The sequence below is a fragment of the Erinaceus europaeus genome, chromosome 17, assembly GCF_950295315.1.
Source record: "Erinaceus europaeus chromosome 17, mEriEur2.1, whole genome shotgun sequence".
Classification (NCBI taxonomy): domain Eukaryota; kingdom Metazoa; phylum Chordata; class Mammalia; order Eulipotyphla; family Erinaceidae; genus Erinaceus; species Erinaceus europaeus.
In genome coordinates this window covers 37,029,968-37,047,174 of record NC_080178.1, presented here as the reverse complement: position 1 = coordinate 37,047,174, position 17,207 = coordinate 37,029,968, and the positions used below count along the sequence as shown (strand labels likewise).

At 35.3% G+C, this 17,207-nt stretch overlaps 1 protein-coding gene across 1 annotated transcript in view; it reads left to right on the top strand.

The window, feature by feature from the left end:
- Positions 1–17,207, top strand: part of ANO3 (anoctamin 3) — a 361,962-nt gene that overhangs the window by 203,918 nt on the left and 140,837 nt on the right. Inside the window, exons 4-6 of the mRNA XM_060176666.1 lie at positions 3,183–3,283; positions 9,947–9,991; positions 16,740–16,871. Coding sequence (XP_060032649.1) covers positions 3,183–3,283; positions 9,947–9,991; positions 16,740–16,871 — 278 coding nt within the window. The remainder of the gene's footprint in view (positions 1–3,182; positions 3,284–9,946; positions 9,992–16,739; positions 16,872–17,207) is intronic.

Genomic DNA, 17,207 nt, shown 5'->3' with positions numbered 1-17,207 from the left:
AAAAAAAATGAAAAAAGAAATACCATTTCTGAGAGTTTGGTGGTAGCAGAGGGTTAAGTGCACATAGTGCTAAGTGCAAGTACGGGGTAACTATCCCAATATGAGCCTAGGCTCCTTAACTACAGGGGGTTTCATAAGCAGTGAAGCAAGTCTGAAGGTGTCTATCTTTCTCTCCCCCGCTCTGTCCCCCCTCCTCTTTCAACTTCTCTCTGTCCTATCCAATAACAACAACAATGGCAACAATAACAATAAGGACAACAAGTACAACAACAGGGAAAACAAAATGGAGAAAAAATGGAAAAAATGGCCTCCAGGAGCAGTGGATTCATGGTGCAGGCACCGAACCCCAGTGATAACCCTGGAGACAAAAAAAAAAAAGTTATGTCTTCTTTTCAGATATTTAAGATATATTATATTTTTTATATCTATCCTAATTTTTATTTAACTTAATATAACATTTTAGCTCATCTGGGTACCTCCCAGATGTATGAGTGAGACCCAGGTTCAAACCCAGCCTCCACCTGACAGAAGGTAGCTTTGTGGTGTCATCTTCACTCTCCCTGTGTCTCTCAGTCTCTGTATCTCTCTTATCTGAAAATTTTGGTTTTGAGTGGTGAAGCATATAGGCAAAACAAAACATTTTATACTAGAAATTTTATTGTTGTAAAAATAATTACTTTTTTCATGGAGGTTTGCAAATTATTAGCACTTCAATGATCTAATCTAGGAAGATATAAAATAACCTTTGGTCCCCAAATTTATTATTTTTTTTATGTTTTGCCTTCTTGTATAATTTTATGAGGTGCATCAATTTTACAATGACTTTTTAAAAAAGTTTTTATAGAGACAGAGATAAATTGAAAGGGAAAGAGGAGCTAGAGAAAGGGAGAATGAGAGAGAGGAAAGGAGGAAGGAAGAAGATAAGGGGGAGAGAGAGAAAGAGGGAGAGAGGGAGAGAGGGAGAGGGAGAGGGAGAGAGGGAGAGGGAAAGAGGGAGAGAGGGAGAGAGGGAGAGAGGGAGAGAGGGAGAGAGGGAGAGAGGGAGAGAGGGAGAGAGGGAGAGGGAGAGAGGGAGAGGGAGAGAGGGAGAGGGAGAGAGGGAGAGGGAGAGAGGGAGAGGGAGAGAGGGAGAGGGAGAGAGGGAGAGGGAGAGAGGGAGAGGGAGAGAGGGAGAGAGGGAGAGGGAGAGGGAGAGGGAGAGGGAGAGGGAGAGGGAGAGGGAGAGGGAGAGGGAGAGGGAGAGAGAGAGGGAGAGAGAGAACTGCAAGTCTGCTTCACCATTCCTGAAGTTTCCCCCCTTTAGGCGGGGGCTAGGGGCTTAAACCAAGTTCCTTACACATTGTAATGTGTATGTGCTACCAGGTGTGCCACCACTCAGCTCTCTCCAATATCTTATCTGTCCTCTAGTGAAAAGACTTTTATCATGAGATATCCCTCCTCTAATATTCATGTAACAAACTGATAAATACTGGTCTGGTAAGTTTTGCCATTAACAATCCTGCTCACATTATCTTCTGAATTTGAATATTTCTCCAGTGACTTCCCCATGATTCGCTCATATTATTTTTAAATGTTGGGACTATAAATCTGAAATATTATTCTGACAAATCTGAAATTCGTCATCTCTAGAATATAAGATTTTATGAACATATAAGAATGTAATTGTCATGGCTTAATTTTAAACCATGTGTTGCTTTTAATTAACTGATAAACTTCTTCTACACTTTTGAATTTTTATGACTGGAGTGTTTCTTGAAAAATCCCATATAATTGAATTTTATTTACTCATTTTTCATGATTCATGGTGATGTTTTTATTTTTCTATTGCCAACTTAACACATAGAGCAAATAAAGTCACTGAAAATAGTTCACAATTGTCATCTCACCATTTCCATGCCTCAGAAGTCTGGTCATATTGGTCTTTTGTTTAGAGTCTCACAGGGCTGCAGTCAAGGCATTAGCAGATTTCATTTTTGTGTGGACAAAGAATCTACTTACACACTTATTCTTGTTATTGATAGAATTCATTTCCTTATGAATCTGTGATTGAAGGTCCTGGTTCTTCGCAGGTATCAGCTGAATGTCTCCCAGAATTATTGCTAAATAAGTATCCTCAATATGACTGATACCTGCATTAAATCCACAAAGAATCTCTCTGCTAGGAAAGAAACTCATGTAACAAAACAATCATAGGAATGACAGTCTACGATATAACCTCAGTAAGGGCATGCTATTCCATCACTTATGGCATATTGTATTGATTAAAATCAAATCCTGGACCCTGTATACAATCAAAAGCAATGATTATATAGTTGAGTGAACATCAAGAAATGGAGAACTTTGAGCATCACCCTAGGTAGGTTCTGTCTGCAGCAGATACTTAATGAACACTCACAAACTACTACTTGGCTGTGCCTGATTTGTGGTTCTTTATTACCCCATATATTAGTGCTGCCACAGTAAATTTAAATTAAAATACAGATTTATGATGGACATGAACTCTGTGGGATTGAGGAAACAATTCAGTTATGTCAGACTCATGGGAACAACACTATCAGATCACATTATCTGCCTATTCACAGCTGTCACACTTTTTCTTAATTTTTATTAACTACTAATTTTGTAATAATATAAGATTATAAGATTGTAATGGACAATGTTGTCAAAATGGAGTCCAGTTATGATACATACTTAATTTTATTTGAAAATCTGTCTGCTAGCCCAGCAAAATAGCTCACTTGAATAGTGTTCTTGTTTTTCCATGATTGTCATGTATGTTTGAGCCTGACCCCCAAGGCGTTGGATGAAGTTTGAGTACTATGGTGTATGTATGTGCCTATCTTCTATCTATTTATTATCATATGTCCATCTATCTATCATCATCATCTTTATAACTATAAAACAGGCCTGGAGGGTTAGAGCTCTGGTAATAACAAAAATAAAGAACCTCTTGTCTAGATTCTATGTTGAAAAAATGGAATTTCTTATATTTTGTTACAGGTAAAAAAAATAGACTAAAAGACTAGAGAATGTGAGCGATTTATTTTTAACAATATAAGGCTATCAGTTTAATGCTATTATTTATCCCTAGGATTTTTCACCTTCTCTTCCCTCTCATTAGTGACATAGCATGATATCATCAGCTTTTATTATAATGGATTCTGTCTTGCTATCCCTTTCAGCCAGCTGTTGCAAACACTGATATAATGTTTATTAAAATTCACATACCATGGGAGACCCTATGCAAGTATGCAGAGAGGCTGAATATCAGAATGCCATTCAGGTAATTTCAAATTGTATTTTATACATTTCAGTGCATAACTGATTTATATAGGGAAATAATTTCTTTTTCTTCTAATTTTCTTAATGTTTTTTTTTCTTGGTGTGGGGAGGCAGGGGTTTCATGGAAACATAATATCATTTCAAATTGGACTGGTCAAAAAGGAGGAAAAGATGTTTTTCAAACGTTGACTTATAATGTTAAGTCCAAGATCAATTCCACTTCTATTTTTCATATGGGAAGAAAAAACTACTTTTGTTTTTTAAAGTAGAAAAAGTAAATGCATAACATCTTTTTCTGTACAGATGCAATCTATACAAATCCTTGTATAGTATATGCTAATCTTATAGTTCAAGTACATTCTTGCTTAGTTGAAGGTTTACATTTTTTGTACAAATGATATTTCTATAAGTAGTCCTCAGAGAGATTGGCAAATGACCCCACCAATAAAATAATAAAAAGAAAAAACTAATAATGGCAAAATTAAAACCAAAATAGGTTAAAGTATTCATAATTTTTCAATATTCTATGCAAATTGTACCTACCTGAACTGTAGAATTATATATTTTCATGAAACTTGGTTCCTTGAAGAAGCAAAAAAGGACCCACGAGATAGTATATGTTGCATTATTAGATAATTTAAAATCTATTGTGAACAACTTTGAATTAAGGTCACTATGCTGAATTAATCCTTGGAGTATAACTAAGTGAGAATACACTGTGTTACTCCACATTTCTTGACTTCTGAGGATATTTTTCCAATTGAAACTGTATCACCCTCTATAAAATATTTGGAAGAATTTGCTTAGTATTTGCTAAAAACTGGTAGTAGGAGAGCACTTACTACTTGTTCTTGCTAATCTCTTCTTGTTTTTCTGTACATATACATGCTACTTAAAATCATGTAAAATTAAAATGGTTGATATATGTTTTTTGCCAGTATGTCTCTTGGGCAACTGTATACAGTGTTTCTTCCAAAGATTATCAAGGGGTGACAATAATGCTGATGCTGTCAGTTATTAAGTCTAAATCTAATCACTTTGGATTATTGAATACTTTTTAAAAAAACATTTATTTTATTTATTTATTCCCTTTTGTTGCCCTTGTTGTTTTATTGTTGTAGTTATTATTGTTGTTGTCGTTGTTGGATAGGCCAGAGAGAAATGGAGAGAGGAGGGGAAGACAGAGAGGAGGAGAGAAAGATAGACACCTGCAGACCTGCTTCACCGCCTGTGAAGCGACTCCCCTGCAGGTGGGGAGCCGGGGTTCAAACCGGGATCCTTATGCTGGTCCTTGTGCTTTGCGCCACCTGCACTTAACCCGCTGCGCTACAGCCCGACTCCCTGGATTATTGAATACTTTTACTTTGAGGTATATAGTTGACCCTAACTTATGGATACCTATATACATGTACTCAGTCCCCTAGGCCCTAGCCTATATCTAGGATCTTTAACTTTGTTAGAGAATGCACCATTTGAGGGGCAAGGTCGGGCTCACCTGGTTAAATGCACACGTTACAGTGCTCAAGGACCAGGGTTCAAGCCTCTGGTCTCCACCTGCAGGAGGAAAGCTTCCCAAGTGGTGATGCAAGGCTGCAAGTGTCTTAAAAATTTTTAAATTATCTTTATTTATTAGATTTATTTGTTTATTATACCATCAGAAAATGAAAGGAAAAGAGGAGCCAGAAGAAAGAAAGATCCATGGAGTGCATCACTCACAAAGCTTTCTCCCTGCAGGTGGGGACTCGTGGCTCAAACCTGGGTCCTTGTGCAATGTAACGTGTGTTCAACCACTTGCAGCAACACCCAGCCCCCCTCTTTCTCTTTCCCTATTTCCACTTCACTTTCAATGTTTCTGTCTCTATCCAATAATAATTAAATTAAATATATATGCAAAAAAAGAAAAGATCTAGCAAAAATGAGAGTGTACTCTTTGTAGTGGAACTAGGTAGTCCCATGTGATAAGAAAGATTTCACCAGATTATTGGAGTGGAAGGTTGATATTTCAGGCTTGGTGTCTGTGGATACAATCAGAAGCAAAAAGCAGTGGCAGCATAATCAAAAAGGCAGTGGTATGGTAGCTCTGGTTGCACTGAATTAGTTGAGATCAAGAAGTTCACGGTTAGATGTCTTGTTTTCTAAAATTATTTTATTCTCACTTTTGGATAAGCTTATGTGTGAACATATGATTTCTGGCACATCCAACAATATGAAAATCATGATACATGTAGCTGTATTATTGTTTCTTGATGATGTTATAACTAAAGTTTCTTGTGTACACTGTATTTTTCAAAAATAATGTTTACAATCATTGCATTACTGGAACTTTTAAACAATGGCCTTGAATTTCTGTTATTTATTCGTATAAACATAAAATATACACCATTTTTCAAAGTAACACTAATTCCATGAAATATAAAAAGAAAAAAAATGGAGTCACTGAATATGCTTCTAAATTTGAGCTAAATAGTAATTTTATTTATTTATTTTTAGAGAAGTTGAAGGAAGAAAGGAAGGGAGAAAGAAATGAGGGAAGGAGGGAAAGGAAAAGAAGGAAAAGTGGTGAGTGTGGTGTATTGTACGAAAGCAAAGGACTCTGGTAAAGGAGAAGAAAGGTAGCAGTGAGGAGAGCATTGGGATCCTGGTGCATGGTGGTTAAAAATAGAGTTAGGTTGGGAATGAGAGTGCTTTGCCAGCACTTAGAAGAAATTAGAAATTGTACCCATATATCAACAACCATATTGTAAACCATTAATACCTCTCCCCAATAAAACGACAAAGAAGAAAGAAAAGAAATACATGAAAAACTTTAATAAAATGGGTGTTCTGCCACCTATACCTAAGACATTCTGGTACTGTTAGTCTGGAGTCAGATTACATGTTGACATTCCTAACAAATATCCAAATAATTATGGTGCCAATTACAAAAATAAATTGTGTTGTAGATACTAATAATGTTATAACATTTAAATATAACAAGAGGTATACAGAAAAAACTTTTCTTAATTTATAATTGAGGATGATTACTATTCATTTATTTACTTTTAGTTAATAAGTGTATATTAATACCATCCCTGCTATCAAAGTTCTGTGTGCCTACGCCCAAACACTCGCCACCCAGAGTTTTTCACATTTACGTTTTCCTTTCTGTTTTTCATTTTCAACTTCTTTTTATGAGGATAATTGTTTTTAGATATTTATATGCTGACATGACTGAGAAATACTTTGAGATAAACTGAAACAAAATACAAACCTGTTTAAAAAATCATTAACTAATTCCTTGATAACTAATTCCTTACTTATCTATAACGTGCATTTGAAATTTGGGCTAGCAGTCAGTTCATTAAAAAAGAATGTCTAGGGAGCTGGGCAGTAGCTCAGCAGGTAAAGTGCATGTGGCCCAAATTGCAAGGACTGGCATAAGGATCCCCGTTCGAGCCCTGGGCTCGCCTCACAGGCAATGAAGCAGATATGCAGGTGTCTTTCTCTCCCCCTCTCTGTCTTCCCCTCCTCTCTCCATTTCTCTCTGTCCTATCCAACAATGACAACAACAATAATAATAACTACAACAATAAAAACAACAAGGGCAACAGAAGGGAATAAATAACTAAATAAATATTTTTAAAAATATGGTAGAGCACATACTTTGCTAGGTTTGATCACATGCAGCCATGCATCTTACCGTACCCTCATAAAAAAGAGAATATTATCTACAAATATTATGGCAGCAGTGTTTTTTATTTTTTAATTTGCATTTTATTTATTTATTTTGATAAGATAAAGAAATTGAGAAGAAAGGGGAAGATAAAAAGGTGAGTTGAGTGCACAAGTTACAGTGTGCAGGGGGGCCCACCCCCTCTTCCCCATCTGCAGGGGGAAAGCTTTGTAAGAGGTGAAGGAGTGCTGCAGGTGTATCTCTCCTTCTCTATCTCCTTCTTCCCTCTCAATTTATTGTTGTCTCTATTCAATAAATAAAGATTAAAAAAACAATTTAAAACATAAAATAAAATAAAAAGGCAAGATAAAGAAATCTATAGATTTGCTTCACCACATATGATGCTACCTTCCTGTAGGTAGGAACTGAGGCTATAACATAACTTTTTACAGTACAATAAAGTACAGTATAGTACAGTACAGTTATGGACATGGGCAAAATTCATCTCTCCCATGTACAGTATATTTATCACCCAATTTAGATTAATTTAGTTGGGATATTTTTCTGAGAACAATTACTTCATTGCACTTAATATTAAGTTTAAATTTATATTACTTTTTATGCAAATAATAACAAAAAATATTTTAAAGATAGTACCAGATGGAACCCTAAACATAAAACAGACTAAAGTAGTGTGTCTTTGACAGGAGCAGGGAATCCAGGTTCTATCCAGTTGAGCGCCCTCCTCACTTGACCAGACACTGCAAAACACTGGTGACAAAAGTGACTAAAATAACTTTTGGGGGGCCAGGTGGTAGAGCACCTGGTTGAGCGCACATGTTACAATGTGCAAGGACCCAGGTTCAAGTCTCCGGCCCTTACCTGCAAGGGGAAAACTTCACAAGGGGTGAAGCAGTGCTGCAGGTGTGTCTCTGTCTCTTTCCCTCTCTTCCCCACTTCCCTCTTGATTTCTGGCTGTCTCTATCCAATAAATAAAGATAATAAAAAATTTAAAAAATAAATTTTACTTAATATTTTGAGTGTTTTTCTAATAAGTAGTTAGATACCTACTTAATTATGGTATTACATAGCAGAATCTTCCAAAAGACAAAATGTATGAGGGAAATAAAGTCCTATGCATGGAGGTGTAGAATTAATAAAATATAGAATGGAGGTTTATAGTTGGAAAATATTTGGTCAAGTAAGTTCATTTCTGCAGAACTAATGATTGCAGATTGTTAAGGACTTCATGAATTAAAGCTACCCTATTGTTGGAAACACATAACTAAAAACGAACTCATCCCCAAGTTTCCCCAAGTTTCAGGGGAAACTTCTCTACAATAGTAAAAGAAAAAAAAAAGATTTTATTATTGAGTAACTACTTAACCACAGATTATTTGCTAAAAAGATTGCGAGAACAGAAAGGAACCTCATTTTTTTTTTGTTTCTATTTATAAAATGAAAACAGTGACAAGACCATAGGATAAGAAGGGTACAATTCCACACAATTCCTACTACTGGAACTCCGTATTCCATTCCCTCCCTTGATAGCTCTCTTATTCTTTTTTTTCCCCCTTTTGTTGCTCTTTTTTGCATGTTTCTCCTGGTTCTCTGTGCCTCGGCCAGTAGAAGTCAGAGTGACTCCTTGGGAGTTTTGGGGTAGCTCCGCATGGTAGGGGCAAAGTGCAAAAAACAAGCAGTCAGCTCGTGGAGAGCCTCAGTGGGGCAACTCATTTATTGAAAAAAAAAGCAAGTACATATATACCCATTACCCAGGTAGAAGGTCAAGGTAATCATTAACCCAAACACAGAGAAACAAAATGCATAGCTGCATTTTGACATACAAACTATTTGATCACAAGTGAAAAATTATCATACAAGGTTTGATTGCAAGCTTCACAATGCATAATTACAGGCACTTCAGGGCGAGAGGTGGAGGGGGGTTAGTTGAGCAAGAATATATGTGGTGGCTTTCAAGTTAGGCCAAACACAATGTACAGTAATTCATAGCCACTGTTTTAAGGGGAGGGGAGGGACATATGCAGAAAGGTAGCCCCCATTCCAGAGAAGCCATCCATCATTAGTTCAGGAGGTCAGGGGAAGTTATTCTTGTCTCAACCCGAAGGGAAAGTTGGGTGTCAACCCACTTGGACCTCATGGAAACAACGGCCTGGACTTTCAGGTACAGTGGGCCCCATCCTCCAACACTTTTTTTATTGTTGTTGTAGTTATTATTATTGTTGTTATTGATGTCATCATTGTTGGATAGGACACAGAGAAATGGAGAGAGGAGGGGGAGCAAGAGAGGGGAAGGGAAAGATACACACCTGTGGATCTACTTCATCACCTGTGATGTGACTCCTCTGCAAGTGAGGAGCTGGGGGCTCAAATGGGATCTTTACACTGGTCCTTACACTTCATGCCAAGTGCACTTAACCAGCTGCACTACTGCCCGACCATACTTTCCTATTCTTTAATTTTGGGGGAGCATGGACCTAGAGTCATTATGAAGTGAAAAAGGTGGGAGGTCTGGCTTCTGTAATTGCTTCCCCGCTGAACATGAGCATTGAGAGGTCAATCCATACTCCCAGCCTGTCTCTCTCTTTCCCTAGTGGGGCAGGGATCTGGGGAAGCAAGATTCCAGGACACATGGTAGGGTCATCTGCCCTAGGAGGTCCAGTTAGCATCATTGTAGCATCTGGAACCTACCGATTTCATTGTAGTTCTAAGTCAGTGTATTTTCAGTTAAGAAGAAAGCGGAACTTCAGGTGTCTCATTTCCTCCTTTCCCTTCATGCTACACTCCCTTTCTCATCATGCAGTAGAGCTGGGTTCAGGCTGGAACCTCACCTTTTATATGGCAAAACAGCAGACATGTTCTCAATATAAACAATAATGTGTCTTCTGTATACTTGGCATGTAGAAGTTCAGGTATTGAAATCTTCAGTGTTATTGTTCAGTAGTTTCATTATTTTCATATGCCTTTCCTCAGCTCCTTTCTATTATTTTTCAGGAAAAAAAGCTACTACACTGACCAGAGGAGCAAATCAACGGGCAGGTTTGTGGGTGATGTGAAATTTGTTTACTACCAATTTGTCATTTGTGAAAAAGTAAAACATTGTGTGGAGTTGTACCCCTCTTATCCTATGGTTTTGTCAGTGTTTCCTTTTTATAAATTAAAAAAAAAACTTAAACACAAACAAAAAAAACAATCAATTACCTGTATCTGCAGTTGTGAATTTTAAATTTTAAGGAAAAGAAAAAAAGCTGCATTTCTTTTTCTTTTCTTTTTTTTTTTTTCTTCCTATTTTTCTGATGCCATTTCTGCAGTCCTCCCTCTTGACAAAAAGTATGGAAGCAATACTTTATTTCCAAATAAATATCTCATGAAATTCCAGCTTTGACTAACAGTTATCAAAACACAGTCAGTGGGTAAATGATGACCTATTAGTTAAAAAAAAAAAAATCACACCTAGAATTGACCTTGTGTATCATCTAATCCAAATCTCTTATCTCACAGTGGTTATAGAAGAAAGATTAGCTTCCAGAGTGATAAGATATTTTACCAAGACAATACAAAGTCATTTGAATCAAAGACCTACTTATCTTTCATCACCTAGAACTGTCTGTGCTAGTATTGAAAGCAAGCTTTTTTGCTCAAAATCTTTGACTCCTAAAGCATCTTTTAAATTATAATGGTAGCAAAATTTTTGACAAAAAAGACAGAGGTATCCCTCAACCTGAATCATCTTGGCCCTGTTTTGCTGGTGTTAGCTTGCATTTAATAAATATTCTAAAATGAGGCTTTTAACCCTTGGCTGTTTTCTCTCTGCTTTCTACAAATAATCAGTCTAATAAAAACTAAAATGTGAATGTGAGAGAGCACATTATGCTGAATAGTTATTTAGGATATTGTTAAATCAGAATGACATAAAAACTGAACGTTTCATATTGTATAGACACTAGACCATTTTGGAAAAGAAGTGAATAAATCTAGTGCTTTGATCAAACAAAATGACTAAGCATAACTATAAAGGTTAGAATAAGAAAATAGCTTTTAGAATAAGATCACATTTTTCTCTTTTAAACATTACATTTAGGTATAGTAGGAGTAGTCTTCAAGAAAAGTAAATTGTGAAAATTGGAAATCAGAATAAAAATGTTTTATTAATGATGTTGCTCAGACATTTCTGTTTGCCAAGTTAATATTTTCTGATGTAGAAAGAGTTTTCATTATCTTTCTTATATTTATTTGGTCTATTCCATGTAGAAAACCCCTAAAATTATTTGATATAATTAATTAAAATTTTTTGGAATGTTATAATTTATAAATTTAGAACGGCCAGTTTTCCTTTCTCTCTCTGCATATATCTGTTTAATGTTGAATATGCTATAAAATATTTGGGATTGTTTCAGTGTGTTACTATAAAAGTAATGAAATTTTGCTACTATGTAATTTGTGAGTGTTCTTATAAACAAATTTCTTTTAAAGATTTACATAAATGCCAAACCTCATAGCTACAATAACAACTAATACCTATTAATGAAATCCTACTAAATTTAGTTTCAAAGTAAACCTGTACATGATGAACAACTAAGGGCTTGAAAAATATTAGTGATGGAAAACGCTCCTTTGTTCTACCGTGATCAGTCTTATAAAGTAAACTCAAATAATGAGCATAGTATTAAGTGCCATGATATTTTTTATAACTAATGTGTTTGTTCATTTATTTAATTTCATTAAATTGAAATGTAGTTATTAATAACTCCAAACAATTTTTAAAATATTGTAAACAATAGTAGAGTCTACCAAATTTCTGTTACTATGAATAGTTTTTGTTCTTTGACTTTGTAGATACTTATGGGAAGTGTAGTCAGTAAATAAGAAGATAATGGCAAATCATATAGTGCACATAAAAATTAAAAAGTCATGTAACTTGCTTGAGCTTAAGCCTATTAAGAACATGATATTTATTTATTTATACTTCAGACCAAGTTTTTATTTTAATTAAGACAAGGCAATGTGTTGACTCAAGAAAGATAATTTTGGGATATAGAGATAGCATAATGACTTTCATGTCTGAGATTCTGAGGTCCAAGTTTCAGTCCCCAATATAAGTTAGAACTGAGCGATGTTCTGGTCTCTCTCTTTGTATCTTTATCTCTGTATTATTTTTCATAGAGTAAATAAAATTTTAAAAGAGGAGAGACATATTTTTTATTCAATAACTTTACATAGATGCCATACAACTGCTTATATACATGAAAAAGTGTTGAATTATTAGAAAACAACTTTGGGGAATAAAATTTAAGTGAAATATGAGAGTATGTATATATTGTCATCATTGTCATAAAATTATAAAGCCCAGGCTGGGAGCTAGCATAGTGAATATGCAAAATGGCTTTTGTGACTGAAGCTCTAGTAAAATTATAAAGCCCATTTATAAACTATTATAAATAAGGAAACAGAAGTCAAATATATGCACTTAGATTTTGCTTAGGCTTTTTTTTTTTTCATTTTGGTGTGTGCATATGCATGTGTGGTGTTTCACTCCTTGAAGTGAGAAAGGTATTTCTTGCATAATTATTTTTACCAGTAAATAGTGGGTATAAGAAGTGCACTGGTTTTGAGAATCATCATTTTTTCAGGTAGGTTGACAGGAAATGGCTATAGTTTTACTGTTGTGTAATTTTATATTTGTTTACAAAGCATTTTTACATTTCATTATCAAATCATCATCAGAATGTTACTTCAGGGAAGCAAAGCATAAAATAGCCAGTTTTGCAGACCAGAGAAAATAAATGGCTCCATTTTCACCAAATCTCACCCCTTGTCATGTCCCCAGCTGGTTTTGAAGTCTTTTTGCACAGATCCAGTAGTTTCATTTCTTTCTTTCAGATTTACTTTTAATTCTCATTGAATTCTCTCATTTCCACTGATATTTACTATGGCATTTTAAAATCTCTATTAGAATTCATGGTCACATTAAGAGATAAACTTGAAAATTGCAAAATAATTAGCAAGACAGTTGACAGTATCTAACATGTTATATTGGTAGTGAGATGATAGTAGTTTAAGTGTTAGTAGTAGTACTTGTTTTCCTTTATGTTGTCATACACATTTATTGAATGTGTACTGTATGCTGAGTATTGTGATGTCAATCATCACATATTTATGTCTTAAAATATCCCTTAATTTAAGAGAGGAGAATAGTGAATGAGAATCAGGAAATTAAGTAATAAACCATCAATAGATAAATTTATCCTGGAGTTTAAATACAAACCTGGCAATAGTCAATTATCAGATATCATATATTCCTTCATAGAAGTGTGTGAGAGGAGCCAGGTGATGGTGTACCTGGTTGAGCGCACATATTACAATGGGCAAAGACCCAGGTTCAAGTATCCAGCCCCCACCTGCAGAAGGAAGAGTTTGCGAGAGGTGAAGCAGTGTTGCAGGTGTCTCCCTATATCGTTCCCTCTCTCTATCAATCCATTCCCTCTAGATTTATGTCTGTCTCTATTCAATAAATAAATAAAGATAATAAAATAAATATAATAAAACAATTTTCCATAACAAACATAATGAAGTTCTAAAAGTTTTTTTTTACTGAATTTCTTTATTATGTTTAAAGATTTTTAAATACTTTTATTAATTTATTATTGGATAGAAACAGAGAAATTGAGAGGAGAGGGGTAGATAGAGAGGGAGAAAGACAAGAGAGACATCTACAGCCCTGCTTCACCACTCATGAAGCTTTTCTTCTGCGGGGGGGACCAGGAGCTTGAACCTCCTGGGTCCTTGTGCACTGTAATATGTGCGCTTAACCATGTGCACCACTACCTGGCCCCTCTTTATTATTTTTAATTCACATTTACTTCTAGTATGTATGCAGTTTTGTAAGAAGTAATAAGTCCTTAAGTCCTGTAGTCCATCATTATTTTCTAAATGCAGTCAGCCATGTGCCTCCTTTTATTTGATTGCTCAGTCATATAATGAAGTTAAGAGAGATGAAATTACTTCTTCTCTTTAGATATGAGGAATCTGAATTCTCAGTGTTGGAAGTATTTGGCCTGGTTTCAAATGGTGGCAAATTACCTACTAAAAGACAAATCCCCTAACTCTTCACTAAATTAGAAAAGGAGTCTATTTAACCAATTTAATGTTTTCTATATGACTACACATTAATTTCTGGGATTATATATTGTGATTGAAGACTTTTTATTTATTTATTTTTTTGTATGTGTGTGATGAATAGAAGCAAAATAGACACATTCAATTCTATCTCTTATTTGGGCTGCAAAGACTTTAGTTTCTCAAAAAAACAAATAAAAATAGGGAAGTTATCAGTGGAGGGTATTGGATATGGAGCTCTGGGGCTGGGCAATATGTGGAAATGTATCCCTCTTATACTATAGTCTTGTCAATGTTTCCATTTCATAAATAATACAATTTAAAAAAAAAAGCCAAAAACCTGGCATTTAATTGATAACCCTACTTGGGAGGTAGAAGTTTATACTCTTTTCTGTTTTTTTTTAAGATTTTATGTATTTATTTATTAATGAGAAAAGATAGGAGAAGAGAGAGAAGGAACCAGACATCACTCTGATACATGTGCTGCTGGGATTGAACTCAGGACCCTGTGCTTGAGAGTCTGATGCTTTATGCACTGCGCTCCCAGACCATGAAGTTTACACTTTTTACACACTAGACTTTATAGCAGAACTTTTTATTTCAAATTAATATGATAATTTTGGCATGACAGATTTGAATTAAATAATTTCTAGATACCATATTAGCTGTCCACACATTACTCTATTATTGTTTTTTTTTTTTACTTATTCATTGAGAGAAATAATGATCTATAAGAAAGCTGTTGTGAGAACTGAGCAGTGTAGCACATTAGAGTGCAAACTTTATAGTACAACAACCCAGGTTCAAGCCCCTGTTCCTCAATTTATTTTGCTTCAAATGGAACAATTTCATACTTTTTATTGTGGAATAGTGTTCCATTGAATATACACCCTATAATGTTTACTTTTAGTGAATTAATTTTGAGCAGAGTAGGCCAAGTAAATATTAAGATGTATTGACCTTATAGAGGAATGTTTCTTGTCCTGCTGCTTTCACTGTCAGTTGCAAGAAATGAAGGATAAAAATATTGCCCAAGATAGAGCTTTATAAGGTGTAAATATTTTACATTTTAGAAATCAGTATAATAACTTAGAATTTATATATTCAGAATCAATCTGTCTTTCCTTTTTTATTTTTCTCCATCTCATCTTTCCTTTTTTTTCTCTGTGAAATAAAAATTATTCCAATCTGTATATACACCAAATAGAACAGGACCATCATTGTAAAGTATCATACATTAGATCTCATTAGAACTCCTTAAACAGTGTTTTAATGTTATATTTTTAGTATCTAGGCCATACTCATTCAATGTATGAATAGTGAGCTGTAACTTGAACAGCCCTTAGGAGCTAGTTAGAAATGCAGAATCTTAGTTCATGCCTGAGATCTGCTGAATAAAAGTCTGCATTATAAACAAAAAATCTTTTGGTGATTCATATGCTCATTGAAGCTTTAAAAGTACAACAAAAACTTTCTGCCTCAAACTTTCCTTAATGTTAATGATCAAATATAAAATAAAACATGAATCCTTAACTCTCCAACAAGGTATCTTCATTTTGTGAAGAAACTGAGGCAAAAAGTAAAATATCTGGTAATCGTTCATGCAGTAACTATAATGCAGAACTGCCACTGAACCAACTGTTTGATCATTACTTTCCTTTTTGTTTTTTTTCCACCAGGGTTGTTATGTAGTTCAGTATCTGCACAAAAAATCCAACACTCCTGAAAGTCTTTTTTTTTCTTTCTTTAAAAAAATATGTATGAGACAGAGAGAGAAATAGGGAGGGAGGGAGGGAAAAAGGGAGGGAGAGAGAGAGAAGAGGAAAGCCGAGAGAGGAGAGGGGAGAGGGGAGAGGGGAGAGAGGAGAGAGATATCTGGTAAACTGCTTGTGAAGGTTCATCACTACAGGCAACCCAGGACTTCTTCACACAAGGTAATTTTTGTGCTTTACTGGTTACAACACCAGCTGGCCCTGACCATTTCTTTTCTTTTCTTTTCTTTTCTTTTTTTAAAATTTTTATTTATAAACAGGAAACACTGACAAAACCATAGGATAAGAGGGGTACAGCTTCTCACAGTTCCCACCACCAGACCTCAATATACCAACCTCTCCACTGATAGCTTTCCTACTCTTTGACCCTCTGGGAGTATGGACCCAAGATCATTGTGGGAGGCAGAAGGTTGAAGGTCTGGCTTCTGTAATTGCTTCCCCGCTGAACATGGGCGTTGACAGGTCGATTCATACTCCCAGCCTGTCTCTCTCTTTCCCTAGTAGGGAAGGACTCTGGGGTAGCTGAGCTCCAAGGCACATTGATGGGGTTGGCTGTCCAGGGAAGTCTGGTCACAGCCATTGCTTTTCTATCACCTCCTGAGTCTGTACTTTGCTTCCACCCTCTTTATGTATGGTGACTTTTAATAATTTCAATATGATTTTTCTTGTAAGGATAGCTTAGTTTTCTTGAAAGAGTTTGAGAAAGCAATTCATAGTAGGTTGGTTAGGATATTTATTTCTTTTTTGTGTAGGAACAAGAGTAATGTATATGTCTGTGTTTTCGCATGACTTGTTTGCATTATTGTTGTTATTAATTTTGACTATTTGGAATGATAATAGAAATGAGGCATGATTCAGGATTGCATAATAATCTATTTCTAAAATGTGACTTTTTCCAGGATGGAAAGATATTTTAGAAGAATTAAAAAATGGATATCCCAAAACCCAATGGTTCTTGACGAGTCAGCTTTTCCAGACCTGGAGAAGTCAGACTGCTACACTGGCCCCTTCAGCCGTGCCCGGATTCACCAGTAAGTCCTATCCTTTTCTCCCTCTGCCTCATGCTTGTCATCAAGTAGGAACTGTGGGTAGGGTAAAAGTATATGGGACTAATTCTATTATTTGCCAAGTTATTTAGAAAACTATCATTATTTTTCAAAATTTACATTTAACTTATGAGCAGCACTTAATATTATAAATTCTTTTTTTCTTTTAAATATTTATTTTATTTATTTATTTCCTTTTGTTGCCCTTGTTGTTTTATTGTTGTAGTTATTATTGTTGTTGTCGTCGTTGTTGGATAGGACAGAGAGAAATGGAGAGAGGAGGGGAAGACAGAGAGGAGGAGAGGAAGATAGACACCTGCA